The 15,102-nt window shown below is 41.4% G+C and overlaps 1 protein-coding gene across 2 annotated transcripts in view; it reads left to right on the forward strand.

Moving 5' to 3' along the window:
• PDS5B (PDS5 cohesin associated factor B) overlaps positions 1-15,102 on the forward strand; it is a 103,463-nt gene that overhangs the window by 63,061 nt on the left and 25,300 nt on the right. For both annotated transcript variants that reach the window (XM_083169811.1, XM_083169812.1), the window contains exons 15-21: positions 1,230-1,278; positions 4,363-4,502; positions 7,009-7,124; positions 7,940-8,045; positions 10,574-10,734; positions 11,902-12,025; positions 14,270-14,428. In XM_083169811.1, coding sequence (XP_083025937.1) covers positions 1,230-1,278; positions 4,363-4,502; positions 7,009-7,124; positions 7,940-8,045; positions 10,574-10,734; positions 11,902-12,025; positions 14,270-14,428 — 855 coding nt within the window. The remainder of the gene's footprint in view (positions 1-1,229; positions 1,279-4,362; positions 4,503-7,008; positions 7,125-7,939; positions 8,046-10,573; positions 10,735-11,901; positions 12,026-14,269; positions 14,429-15,102) is intronic.

Here is a 15,102-nt window from a genome sequence, read left to right on the forward strand (position 1 = left end):
ACGATTTATTTTTAAGTCTAACTGTGGCATTTATATTTAGACTTTCATTCAAATATTCTTTGGCAAGCAGTGATCTGTCAGACCGGTAATTTCTTCGTATTGCCTACATAAATCCACCAGACAAGGTTGTCCAGGTCTGCCCTTCGAATATCAGGGACTAAGGATTATGAAAATAGGTCCCAAGTTCCTCCTACCAAATTAAGACCCTTTTCATCGCAGAGAGTTCCAGTAATAATTCTTCTGAGGCAAAAGGTCCCCCTTTTTCCATCCACAGCCGCTTTTGTCAAGTTTTGTCTGATACCCCCAAAGTGGAAAGGCACTGGTTCCTAAATTGGGTTGGTAGACTTCAGGGGGTGCTACACGGTTGGTGGTCCATTGTCCATATTTTATATACTGAGCAATATTGTTCACCAGCATGTAGGTCTTTAACAATGCCTGTACAGATGGGGGACTGGATTTTAATCAGGGCCATCCTCACCCCCACCTACAGTACATAACTGACGTTGGCAAGTGTAAATGCACTTGCCAATGCTATGTCACCGTGGCTGCCGATATCAGCAGCTACAGGGACAGCAGTGTGTGTAAGCACCTTTTTAAAAGGATGAAGAGTACATCGGTATACTTGTTTATTTCCTTGCTCAGAAATACAGTTCTGAATTCAGTGACGGGTTAGCATTTATGCGAGTCATTGGCTTCTTGTCTTTATCTGGGAAGGAATTCCTCCTAGGTTTAGACTTTTATTAGCAATGGCATGTCTGGGCTAGTATTCGAAGCTAAGCGTAAGCAGAGTCACGTGTTGGCGTAATTTGGTTTGGGATTGCTTTACAATAACTGCAAATTAATTTTCATGGCTATACTTCCCCATCCTGAATTCTGTTGGTTTTATTAATTAGCTGAGTTTTTTTTTTTTAATTATTGGTTAGATTGTGGGAAGAGAACCATCTCTCCCCTGAATAGATTTGTGACTGAATCCTACACGTCTCTATTTATTTATTTATTTATTTATTTATTTATTTATTTATAGCTTTCTTTTTTTGTTCCTTTTTGTTTTTTGCCATGTGTATCAACTTTAATTAAAATAGTGTTCACATTTGACAGACAGGCCTTGTAGGAAATGAGGTGAAAATCAAATGTTTGTCCTAGGTTTTTTTTTCAGCCCTGAATTGTTGGTTTTATGTTTTTATTCTTCATTATAAATTTAAAGTCTCATACTAATATTTATTTTTCAGTCAGAATCTGGGAGTAAAGCAATATTTTCAAAAATGATGGTTATTACACGTAAGTCCTAGTTTTTTTTTTAACTTTTATATGAAAATAGTTTTCTGCCAAACTGTTCTGACAGTCATCTTAAGTCATACCTACTCCAGGAGGGGAGACTCTCAGCTGCACTTCAGGGGAGGGGGCAGAGCTTGATGGTTTCAAGCCCCCCCCCCCCCCTCCCCCCCCATTACAGGAAATTCAGTGATTTGCAGGGCCTACGCAGAGGAGGCGAGGCTGAAATTACGATTTGCACTATTTTAGCCCCACCCCCGAAGAGCCGCGAATGACCGTAATTGACTATCGGAGAAGGAAGCTTCTGGTTGTGTGGGCGCATGCGCAAAGTTTGCCCATACTTCTGGGGTTTTCTGAAGCCTCCCTGCCATTCCAGGATTGGAGGCAAGTGTTCATTAATTTGCGTCTCAAAGTGCATGTATTTAGTGATAGTATGAAGTAGGATACAACCAATGCTTTTTACTTTGCTTCCTTCTCCACTTTGCAGACTGCTCTTCAGTTAGGTTCTCTGCAACAAACAGCCATCATACTCAGCCTAGAGCAGTGGTTCCCTAACTGTGCCTAGGCAGCCTGGGGTACATCAGAGCACTTGCATGGGTGCTCCGAGTTGGCAGTCCCGGGCTAATTTAACATTATTTATGGTAATAGGCAAAACCTGTGCTTGTGGATTCCATTCATAAAATATGTGGACAAACAGAAGTAAATCCTATCCCTCGATACATAATGGAACCTAATTGTGACATCTAAACACAATTCACTTAATTTTTATATGCTTTTATGAATTTGAAACTAATTTTGGACTAGGATTGCTGTGAAAAATATTCTGATACTGCATCGTGATTTAAAAAAAAAGTTTGCAACCACTGCTGTAGAGCCATGTAGATGTGGAGGCGGAAGCATTGTTGCTGCTATAGTAACAAAGCTGGTTTCCCTCTCACCCTACTGCTACGATTTGTTAGAGGGGCGAGAATGTGAAAGCAGCCTCGATCCAAGTGCTGATTACAATGACAGATTGAAGATGCAAGTTGAAGTGGCTGTGATTTTAATTTGCAGCTTCAGAGGTGTTTAATTGAGGGATTGTGAGAAGCCTAACGGAATAAACAAATGTGAGAGAGGGTGAACATGAAATAAATGGTTAGAAATAAAAGATAACTGGAAGAGCGATGTCATGGGCTGAGAAAAAGAAAGACTGGGGATGGTGTAACTCCACCCAAAGGTTTGAGAGTAATGTGCATGTACTTCAGTGTGCTTATATTACTTTTCCTATGGATGGTAAGATTGGGAGTAGTCTTCCGGTTAATGCTACAGCTTTAGTTTCATTACTTCGCTGGTCTTCAGTTCTATGAATATACAGCATTCTCTGCGGTATTTCTTTCATCAATAGGGGACACTGGTGAGTCAATACAGTTGGGTATAGGCAGATATTCAATGGAGCCTTGCTTTAAATTTTAAATGTGTGAGCTGCTCCTCCCCCACTATACCTCCTCCTCAGACCAGTTTTAAAAAATGTGCCCGGGAGAGCCGATCACTTTGGAGTTCCAGAGTTCTTTTAACTTTTATTTATTTAACCATTTTTGAAGACCGTACAGACAGACCGTTTGCTCTGAATTTGCATTTTCCTGAATCCTGTGTTAAAATTAAATATGAAATCGCCAAACAAGGCGGAACACTAAACAGAGCAGCCATGCTAGAGGTCACTGATCCTTCTCTGGGCCTGAAAACACAATTATTGAAGCTGCTGAGATCTGCATCCGGGAGAATGGACTCTCCATCCTCAAGTGTTCAGGCAACTGATTGATCAACCATTCACTGGTTGATATCATGGTATCTCAACACAACAAACAGCTCCCTTTGTACTACTCCACGACATGGGATCCAGGTGCAATGGCAGTAGATGCTCTCACAGCTCTATGGCTGCCCGAGTGGTATTTCTGTTCCTGCAGTTCCCTCTTTACCACAGATTCTCAAAAGTATCAGACTGGAGAACACCTTGGTCCTTTTCGTCAAACTAGATTGGCATTGCAGTATGTGATACACAGATCTCCTCCAGTTCCTACTGGTGGACGACCTGTGGCAGATTCCTCTCCAGAGGGATCTCTTACAACAAGGTCCATTTTTGTCTATCCAGACTTATGATGGCTTTGATGGCATAGCTATTGAGAGGTTGCTGTTGCGGAAACAAGGGATCCCGAGCATGGTGATTCCAACTATGATTTGTGCCCAGACTAATATGTCTGGGAAGGGCAATTCTGCGGTTTTCAACTTGTGCTGTGGAGGCTCTGCAGTGCCTGCGAAGGACCAGCTTGGGTAGCAATTCTGACTGGGGCTCGGTTTGAGTTGTCACAACAGCAGTTGTATGCTGATGGGACCTTAAAGAGGTCTATCTTTTAGAGGTTGTCTGACAGTCCATCCGCTTTCAGCTTTCTCAGTCTGAGCGAGCCAAACCCTCACCTCCAGGTAACTCGGCCTTCTCTTGGCGGAGGGTTTGAAGTTGATCGCGGCAGAAAGTATTTATGCCCATCTGGGCAATCTTCAACGTATTGTCAGACATTTCAACTGCGCATCTAAAGGAGCGTCCGGAGAAGGTCCAGTCGGACAATGCAACTGCTGTAGTCGACATCCATCACTTTGGCCGTTATGGAAAACTGATGAGATTCTGCTAACCTAAGAATGTGTGCAGCCATAGCAGTCTTGTTCATTCCCGGGGTCCAAATATTGAAGCAGATTACATCTGTCTTCGGTATTGATTTTGGGGGAGGTACATAGTTTTACACAGGAGCGCTGATTTTCAATATTGGTGGTGGATTTCTATTGAGCCAGTGTAGCCAAGGTTCCAATGTCCCTATACAGACTTGAACAAAATAATAAAAACTCCTTTTAACATTATTTATATCTAATGATTATCTCTAGAAGGTACATGTGCCATTTCTCCTTATGTTTTAAACCTCGATTCATATTGTTCAATACCAATACCGGTATAGAGGCGGTCAATACAACTCCGATTCTATTTGATGTAACAGTTCAGTGTAAGTTTTTGGTTTTATCACGAGTTGATCTGTATAGTAGTTGAATTTTAGATGTCGTTCTCAGGAAACTTGCCAGATCCTGGCAAAGGTCAAGACTTTTTGAAGAAATTTACACAAGTTTTAGAAGAAGATGAGAAAATAAGAGGCCAGCTGGAGAAACTTGTAAGCCCAACCTGTTCATGCAAGCAGGCGGAAGTGTGCGTGGTAAGCATTTTACAACACATTTATTACAGCGCCCCCTAAAATTCATTACCTCTAGCAAGAAAAACTGTTAATGGAAAGGGTTTTTCCGGTGATCCCTGCAGTTTGCACTTTTTGTCGTTTTTGAAATGTCCTCAGATCTGTGAGCAATACATAATAAAATTGTATGATTAGGTTACATTCCAACACTAGTGCGGTCACTTATAAAGACATGTAATTAATGAGGTTCCCTATAAAATATTTGTCCTTTTTGTAAATATTTTGGAATTAGTTGATCTGTGTACAGATGGGCATTTAACTGTTGGGATGGGTTGAGCCAGTGGCTGTCATATCAGCTTCCAGCAGCTGCAGTCGAGCTTCTGACAGTCGCATGAAATGTAATCCTGTGGAAAGTTTAATGTGGCATTGCATGTTGTATCTAATTAGTTGTTTTTGTTTTTTTCTTAATATTGCTATAATTAGGCCTGGATTACACTGTCCTTTCCTTGATCCAGTCTTCATAGATGTCTCCCTATTATCTCTTGGCTGCAGTGCTATTGTTATTGCTGCCTCTTTACCTCTCATTGGTTTTCACTATCTAGTTTACACAGAAATGGATCATTCTTTTCATTTGTTGTTGTTACTTTTTAATACAAAATGGAATGTGAGAACATTAATTAAAGTATCTAAGCATTAAATGTTTTTTTTTTCTCTTTAAATGAACCAGATTTATTTTGCTATCTTTTTTGGAATAATGCGAATATCAAACACTGAGATGAGAACTAAATTAATTTTAGTAAAAGCAAAATACATGCCATTGTAAAAACTAACGAATCTCAAACTGCTGGGATGACTTTGTTGTTAAGTGACTGAATACAAAGGGCAGCATTCAATGACAATATTCACGGTGTGCAGCAAATCCTGTTTAGGATTCGCTGCACAGTCGCCGTGTTCCGGAGCCTCGCGGTCCCCGGTATTCAATGAGGCAGGGGCTCGCTGCCCCTGACCGCGAATTTGAACTCCTGCGGCGGACGCCGCAGGGAGCATGAGGACTGTGGCAGGCATGAGGATGTAAGTCTCCCTGCCTGCTCCAGAACGTATGTGGGGGGTAGGTGGGCTCCCCGGGAGCCAGGCAGCACAGGCTGCCCCCCTGGAGAGCCAGCAGTGGACCAGGTATTCACTGCACCTGATCGTGCATATGTAATGATCGGGTGCAGTGAATATATGAATATCTAATGAGCGGCTCTCCGCCCCTTGCTGGCTGCTATGTGTAAAAAAATATATCTATATATTTTTTTTAATTAAATATATATTCATGTGCTGTAAGCACATGAATAAAAATAGCATGCCCCTTCTCAGAATAAAATTCCTGATTTTTTTTTTTTTTTTACACCAAATGTAAAAAAAAAACAAAAAACTTTAATTTAAAAGTTCACATTCCACTTCACCATAAAAAGATAGCGATTGCTACACAGTGAAGCATGGCGATAATAACTCAAAAAATCGCCTTACAGCACGGAAATAGCACAAAATCGCCGTAGAACATGGCAAATCAGCCTCATTGAATACTGCCCAAAGCTGAAGCGCCACTGTAATCCCTGTGTTAAAGCTCGCAGCAGGGTATCTTAGTGAAGTTTGTGTAGAAGCACCCGGTTCATCAGTGGTGTGTATCCAACAAGTAATGCCCCATTACTTTTAGGAGATGCACCACTGATGAACCTGGGTGCTTCTACACAAACTCCACCAAGATACCCTACTGCGAGCTACATACATAGCTATTTTAGCCATTTTATAAGCAATCTGACTAGATTCCATCGACAATAACCCTACATCGCTGTGTGTGTGTGTGGGCCATAGCGATACACGTCGATATCGCCGGCAGAATGAGCAGGGCCCATAAATCGCATCACCGCCAGTGTTCTCTCAACAGAGAACACTGGTGCTGGCAGCTCGCTCAGCACACAGTGCTACACATTCCTGTGTGTGTGTGTGCGCGCTGAGCAGCACTGTGTACTGAGCAATCTGCATGATTTAGCATCGGTCAGATCACTCTGCAAACTCGCTATGTGTGTAGGCCCCATGTGGTTTGCAGCCTGAATCCCTGGCCATTTTATCCCTGCACACATCACAAATCTTATTAATTTGTTTTTTTGGCTGATGTATTTGTAGAAAATGAAAAGAATACTGGATATCTAAATCGGAACATGGTCATTTCATATGTGAAGCTTAGAGGTGAAATAAAACCATAGATTTTTTCGTAGACACACTGCAAAAAGCATATTGCTTAATAAGGGAGACTGATTAGGTGCAGACAGCTTGATGGTAATCCTTGCAATGAGAAGAGACGGCAGCCTGACCATATATAGATAAATATGAACTCTAGTTTTCTTTTGGCCGGATTATGTAACAATTGTATTTAACGTTCTAAGAGGGAGTTCATCGCTGTACATCTGATCTAATGGATTGTTGTGAAAGACTTAATAGTAAATCTTTTTTTTTTTTTTTTTCTCCCATTATCACAACAATAAAGCGTGATATTACAAAGAAATTGGGCAATCCGAAGCAGCCAACAAACCCTTTCCTTGAGATGATGAAATTTCTGCTTGAGCGAATAGCACCTGTGCACATAGACACAGAGTCCATAAGGTAAGAATCTTTCTATTTGTATTGGTAGCAAGGCTAGACTAAGGGGTCGATCCTATTAAATGCAACGAGTGCGAGGTGCTGTTGCCAGTGTTTAAATGCTGCGTCAACCAATCTCACCCCCTTTTTAGGCTTACAACTTATCTCTACCCTATGTGGCACTTTTGTGTGAATTCCGACCGCCGTAAAGCCGCGATAATTTGCATCCGCAAATTAATAGTCTAATTAGATCAACCCCAAAGATTTATGTAGTGGTTTAGAGTTGCAGTAAGTAGAGAACAGAGTGTGGTTATCTATGGTAGTGTTGTACAAGGATATCCATGAGGAGCGCAGTAATTAGGTTGAAGCTGATACTCCGCTCCCCTCTAACTCCTTCCAACTGCATTTTTTTTCTTTAGTGCCTGCAGGAGAGGCACATAGAACTTCATATTTAATTTTATAGCTGCCTAAATTCCCTTATGGGATAAGGCTCTGATAAAGCAGGTGTTAGGATAGCATACTAAAGTGCCAAAGGTCATGGGATAGGTGCCTATTGTATTGCAGCAATAAGACGAGACCTCCATTCCACAAGTGGACCTACTGTATAGTATTTTACCCAGTGTAAGCAACCGTGTCCCCTAGATTAATTAAGAGAAAAAAGGATTTTTTGGTAAGTACAAAAAAAACAAAAACCTGCTTCAGATTTTTAATGAAACCTTTATCATTTTATGTGGAACATGTTTGGCATATTGCTAGTTTGTTTCCCACTTTAAACTGATTATTGTATTTGGTTCAATTTAAGGTGCACTATTAAACTTTTTTTTTTTTTTACTTTTAAGTTCCCTAATAAAGTTGGTGAACAAATCAATAGATGGCACAGCAGATGATGAAGATGAAGGTGTACCCACAGATCAAGCCATCCGAGCAGGCCTGGAATTGCTCAAGGTAAAAATTTCAAACGGGCAAAATTGAGTTGAATTACAATTAATAAAAAACTACACACGTGATCTGAGCACAGCATACGATGGGCATAGCCTTCGCTAGTGGCAGCATTTGTAATTCTATTGGTCTATAGCAGTGGTAGCCAACTCGGTAGTTATGTATTATCTGGGCTCCCATGTTAAATGCACCCCATTTTTTCATACCCCTACTATCCAACTACGCATGGAGTTGATTTTATATAGTGTGGCGAGCGCAGCGAGCCACCGTGCCCGAAGCGTGGCGAGCGCACGCGGTCTCATAAGAAAAACGGAGCCCAGATATTAAATAAGTACCGCCAACTCCAGTCCTCGAGAGCTACCAACAGTTCACATTTTCCAGACAACCTAGCTTCTGCACGGATGCACTTATTACTCACTAACACATTTTAAAAGATCCACAGGTGGAGCTAATTACTTCACTTGTAATTCTGTGAGGAGAGCTGGAAAACATTAACTGTTGGTAGCTCTCGAGGACTGGTCTTGGCTACCCCAGGTCTATAGTGTCCCTCCAGACAGATGAAGGAGAAGATCAGATTTTTGGTGGGGTCCATCTGGGGACAGTATGTGCTATTCCTTTTTTGATTGGGAGAAGGATGTAATTCCGTCATTATTTTTATTCAACCGATTTATGTACAAAATGAAGAAGGGGTTGGCTTGGAGGAACTTGTATACGACAAAAATGTTAACCAATTAAGTGTTTGCTTTTTCAACCCTTCACTTTTCAATTCAAATTTTTAAGAGTGTCTCACAGATGGCGAATTAAGGATTTTTTTATTTATTTTATTGAAGCAATAGCACTGAATTGTACACATACAAAGTATACATCAAAAGAGATGAGCATTTCAATAGTTACATGTGATATCAATAAAGTATTGCTAAATAAAACTGGTCACAATAACATGTCTTATCATCTCTTATTTACCAATTTGAATATGTCAATGATACATGAGTATATAGAATGTACACATTATATGTAAGCATTAGTATACAGAAATTACGGTTCTTGTGTAGTTTCACGGCGCCGTGCTACTTCCGGGTTCTACGCTCGCCACAACTATCTAAAATAAAGTAACTTAACTCCATGCCAACGTGGATAGTTCATACCCCCACTATCCACATTGGCATGGAGTTGGCATGCTGGTGCCGTGAAACTACACAAGTACCGAAATTACAATGAGGGGTAGAACAATAACCGTGTATATTTGTCGCTCACCCACCAGGCAGCTCAATAGGGGGATCACCCATTAAAATGCGGTTCTCATACCATTGAGTTAGGCGCATGGTATTATGGATCTGGGATTGTGTTGAATTAGGTAGGTTAGCAATAAAGCTTTCCCAGCTAATAAAGGAATTTATAATAAAAAAAACAAAAAAAAACCCTCTCATCTAAACTCCACTCTGTCTATATCCCCTAGCCAAGACTGCAGGACACTAGTTATTTATAAAAAAAATAAAAAGCAAAGCATGAGAGAGTAAAGGGGTATAAACGGAGTGATTTCAGCCTCATTTCTAAGCAATCTGACTAGATCGCTTAGAAATGAAGCAGGGATCGCTCAGTGTGTGTGTGCCCCCCAGAGGAACAGCGCACTCCGCCTGCAGGGAAAGACAGTGCTTGTGCTATCTTTCCTGCTAAGTTTGCAGGGTTTTGCCTATAAGCATAGGCAAAACCCAGCTCAGCGCAGATTGCTCAGCAAACATACTGGGTGCGCCACATGTGTGCTGAGCAATCCTTCTAAAGCACCTATGGCTCCCGTCGCCCCATGTGTACGCGGCTTAACAGAGAGGAAGACACTATCCCCCCAGCACAGACCACATAAGGATAGACTATTTCTCCAGTAGATTAGTAGAAAATCATATAGGGCAGATCACTGTCAATAATAATTTAGATTTAGGCAAGCACACTGCAAAGAAAATTGCAAAGGCAATATCACATTGTTTTTTTAAAAGCCGTTTTCCAGAATTTTACTTTCGTTAATTCTGCCTAGTGCTTTTATCTCTATAGTTTTTTTGTTGTTACTGTCATTTTGTAGAGGCTTTATAATAAAATATTAAGCATTTGCGACAGTTATATTTTTTTCACATTGTATATAGCATTTCCTTTTCAAATCTGACCTTCCTTCCTTTGTGTAAAATCAGCATGGCTGTGTACTTGACAACTGAGCACAACTCATCGGCATCAAATGCGGCTGAAAACCGTTCAAATTCAATTTTAACTGTAGTCCGAATCGAATCAAAAGTGACCCTGAATCTCCATGTGTACGGGGCATTAGTGTAGCTCTGATGTGAGAGCCTATTTATTTGGAACATTTTTATACTTATAATATCCATCAATTATGCTTAAATACTGGCGTGGCATCACTGCACCAAATAGCAGGATCTGTGCATTTACTGCATAATGTGACTGCAGATCCTCCATGAAATAAGCACGCTTAGTTGCTTTTCCATTGATGTTTGTATTCCAGCTGGCCTCACGGACTGATTTTATTTTCCTAGGTGCTGTCATTCACACATCCCATCTCCTTTCATTCAGCTGAAACCTTTGAATCGCTTTTGGCGTGTCTAAAGATGGATGATGAAAAAGTGGCTGAGGCTGCACTGCAAATTTTCAAAAATACCGGAAACAAAATTGAAGATGATTTCCCAAACATTAGATCGTAAGTGTATCAGTTTTGTTTTATATTTAATTGTGACTTACAATATGGGTGAAATGTAATAGGGTGAGAGTATCAGAAGTAAAAGATTTGGGAAGAAATCTCCAGGTTTTTTTTTTTTAAAGTGGCAATCATTTTTAACTGCAAAATCATTGCAGTGTAAATGATTGCCGCTTTAAAAAAAAAAAAACCTGTAGCTTTTTTACTAAATCTCTTTTGGATTCTCTCACCCTATATTTCTGTCAAGATACAGTATTTGTGAATGTACATACATAGTAATGTGTCTTTGTTGAGATGACAATCTATTCTTTGAACACACAGTGGGGTGAATTCAATTGGTTGTGAGGTTTAGACTGCAAAAAAGACCTCGTGGCTCATGCTTTAATTTTGGATAACCAAAGATGTGCATGCATGCAATACAAGTAGTATCCAATTTAAAAGTGGGGGAGGGGGGGAGAGACCTATGGGGAGTGAAAGATGTGAGAGATGGAAATTGGGAGCAGAGGTGCAGGTGTGAGATGGAAATTGGGAGCAGGTATGAGAGGTGGAAGCAAAGTGCAGGTGTGAGAGATGGAAGGTGGGTGCAGGTGTGAGAGATGGAAGGTGGGAGCAGGGGTGCAGGTGTGAGAGATGGAAGCTGGGAGCAGAGGTGCAGGTGTGAGATGGAAGCTGGGAGCAGAGGTGCAGGTGTGAGATGGAAGCTGGGAGCAGAGGTGCAGGTGGGAGCGAGGTGGCCTTCTGGCTTTGTTGAAGTTTTAAATGTGGCACACACTGTCTTAAAGGTTGAAGACCCCTGTTATAGATACTTAAAATAAATTAATTGTATTTTGTCAGTAGCATATACAGCTGTGCCATCTGTCATTTATACTGCCACTTGCGAATGCATTGTGGGTGCGACTATATACGCACATGAGAAACCACTGTGCACAGTGGATTTGGAACTTTGGCTTCCGGGTCCATATGGTATGAAGCGCTATGGCATGCAGTGGACACCCTAATCTCAACAAACGACCAAATAAATGCTGCCTCGGGTATGACAAAGGATGCATCTGTAGGTTTTGTAGATGTGTTGCATTTAGTGTGAGCGATGTAGTACATTCTGTAGTCCTCTAATAGGTGCGTGGGTCTAATGCATATTCTAATCACATGATTGCTTGTGTTTTATTTAAGGGCTTTACTTCCTGTTCTACAGCAGAAGGCTAAAAAGGGTCCCCTCCGCCAAGCAAAGTATGCTATCCACTGTATACACTCCATATTTTCTAGCAAAGAGACACAGTTTGCCCAAATATTTGAGGTAAGAATGTTGCCTAGACTGAAATGTGTTCTCTTGGATTTTTCCGTTTTTATTCCACCTGCCTGCAAATTTCCGCCTCTATTGTGGGATATGTATGTGCATAGTCTTCTACATAGTGTGAACGATATCCAGTTTACCTGTTCACACTGCAGAAAGGTGCAGCCTTGGCGGAATGCCAGGTTGCTGTACCCAGTAAATTTAAAATGGTGCTTTCATACAACACCATCAGGTGTTGGCAATAACCCAGGTCGAAGATGTGGTGTGAAAGGCTGATCACCCCTATGCTGTGGTCTGTTTCATATATGCAGTACATAATTTGGTACTTGTTTCCTAGCACGGCCACAATCTTATGGATCGTGTACCTTTAAGTTAAGGTACACGATCCACACGATGGACCCGATTTCCTTTGAAATCAGGTCCATTTTGCCGGCTAGGACACAATATCGGGGGCATCGCGTCGGTCGGGACCATTAACATTGGTCCCGACGCGACTGACGCGATGCCCCCGATTTTTCCATAGGCTTCAATGTGAAAAAATATTTTAACATTGAAATCGTGTCGGGAAAGGTAAAATATCGGGGGCATCGCGTCGGTCGGGACCATTAACATTGGTCCCGACGCGATGCCCCCGATTTTTCCATAGGCTTCAATGTTAAAATATTTTTTAACATTGAAATCGTGAGAAAATGTGAAATGGGCCAATATGACCCATTTCACATTATAGATGTCCCCGTCGTCACCCCACGATAGACGCCAACCCGAAGCGTGGCGAGCGCAGCGAGCCCGCGAGGGGCGGCGGTGCGCGTCCTCCGACCTTTTCATTCCCCTACTATCCACGTCGGCGTGGAGTTGAGAATAGAATAGTGTGGCGAGCGCAGCGAGCCACCGAGCCCGAAGCGTGGCGAGCGCAGTGCGCCCCGCGAGGGGACGCGTATACCTGTGAAGTTAAGGTCGGAGGACGCGCACCGCCGCCCCTCGCGGGCTCGCTGCGCTCGCCACGCTTCGGGTTGGCGTCTATCGTGGGGTGGGGTTTACGCCGTTAAATTTGGGGGGGTTGGGAATATTTTACATTGAATCCAAAGTAAAATCGGGTCCCAGGGACCAGATTTACATTTCATTCAATCAAAAAATCGGGTCGAAAATCGGTCAGTCGCGTCGATCGCATCGCATGCGACCAAATCGCATGCGATGCGATCGACCCGATTTTTCCGACACGACCACCCCGATGTAAATCGGTGTGGCCGTGCTAGGAAACAAGTACCCATAATTTTATTTTCCCCATGGTTTGTGGTTCTCTGTGAGGATTCCTCTGACAAAGTAGATGCAGAACATAATAAGCAACCATTACAGCGATGCAAAGGAAATCTAGACAAATCATGCAACTTATAGTGTTTGTTAATTCTTATAACAAGTATGTTTAGAGCACAGTTAGGACTGTTTAGTGTTAATTCCCGTACACACGTGGCGATGCGGGCCTCCATGCTGTGCAACAGGCTTAATTGCGCAGCACTAGCGATGCACCCCATGATGCTGTGTGCTGAGTGGGGTCTTGCCTATTATTTATATGCCAGCCCCGCAATCTAGCAGGGAAGACCGTGCAGACACTATGCAAAAACACTGTTATCTGTAAATACTAATATTGGCTATTGGGGGGTTGCTCACCTAGCATAACTTCTTGTATACACATCCGGGTTTATATTGTGAATGTACCTGATTGTCACTTATGCTTGGGCTTATTGTCTTCAATTTTGATTTGTTTATCATTACATTGTATAAAAAAAATTGTTGAATACTTTTGAAACATTTAAAACTTGAACACTGTTCCACTGCTTGACGATATATAGAATATTTCTCTCATTTACTTCAATAATTCAGTGTCTCAATTCTTTTATATCATTGTCCTATCCAATTAGGGACAATTATTGATATTTGTCATAATTTTTAGACAAATACTGACATTTCTGAGAATTTTGCAGGCCAATAACATGCACTTGTTCTTTTGTGTGATATATCTCAGCGATATTATATTTTTTATTTTTGTGTGTGGTGTATTTGGATAATTTACCTTTTTATTAGCAATCATATTAAACGTTAAGTCATGCCCCCAACAATAGAGAGTAATTTTCTTCTATAACTGCCTGTGTAACCTGGTTATCTTGAGAAAATTGTGGCTGATTTTTTTCCCCTTCAGACTCGCCAGCTCTGTATAATGGATTTCTGACTTCATTTTTTTTTTCCATTTAGCCTCTACACAAAAGTCTGGATCCCAGTAACCCTGAGCAGCTCATTGTATCCCTCATCTCCATTGGGCACATAGCACAACTGGCACCTGATCAGTTTGCTTCTCCTTTAAAGTCGATGGTGGCAACTTTTGTAGTTAAGGATTTGCTAATGACTGATAGAGTAAGTTCTGTTCATTAGATAAAACAGTAGAATATTTGTATTCATTGATAGACGTAGTTTTCACTCTAGGATTTCTTTAAGGCAGGGTGCTGACCACCGAGCAGGGCACATTTTTCAATCAGCAGGGCACATTTTACATTAAAAATTTACATTAGAAACAAAATAAAAGATGTATATAAAGCCTAGATGTAGGCTGACTACATTTACCACAATCCATTGGGATTCGGACTATCTGGACCTTGAATGACTGGTTTCATGCCCAACCTGTTAATGATTTGATTTTACAATGCAGCACAACCTATTGATCATACATGAACGTGCATGTAGAGTTTCTACTAATTATTCAGCAGGGGTACAGGTCTTGTAGACAAGCCGTAAGTGGACTCGTAAACACACTGTGAGGTCATCCGAATACTTAAAAGCATTTCACACACGCTTGCAGCACCACTGGTACCTGTTTACAATTGTACTGCCAGTATGTGTGAAAGATTCTCCACCGTTGGCCTAATTTCAAAGCCCACGAAACATATAAATTTTATAATGACAGTTATGTAAAGTAAGGGACCTGTACACAAGTGTTTGTGTTACTTGTGATACTGCCTACAGCATTCAGAAGTGTTATTGTTCTGTAATGTAAATGGCTTCTGTGAAAAGCTCATTAAGTGCACTACTCT

The sequence above is a fragment of the Crinia signifera genome, chromosome 2, assembly GCF_055691185.1.
Source record: "Crinia signifera chromosome 2, ASM5569118v1, whole genome shotgun sequence".
NCBI classification, from domain to species: Eukaryota; Metazoa; Chordata; class Amphibia; order Anura; family Myobatrachidae; genus Crinia; species Crinia signifera.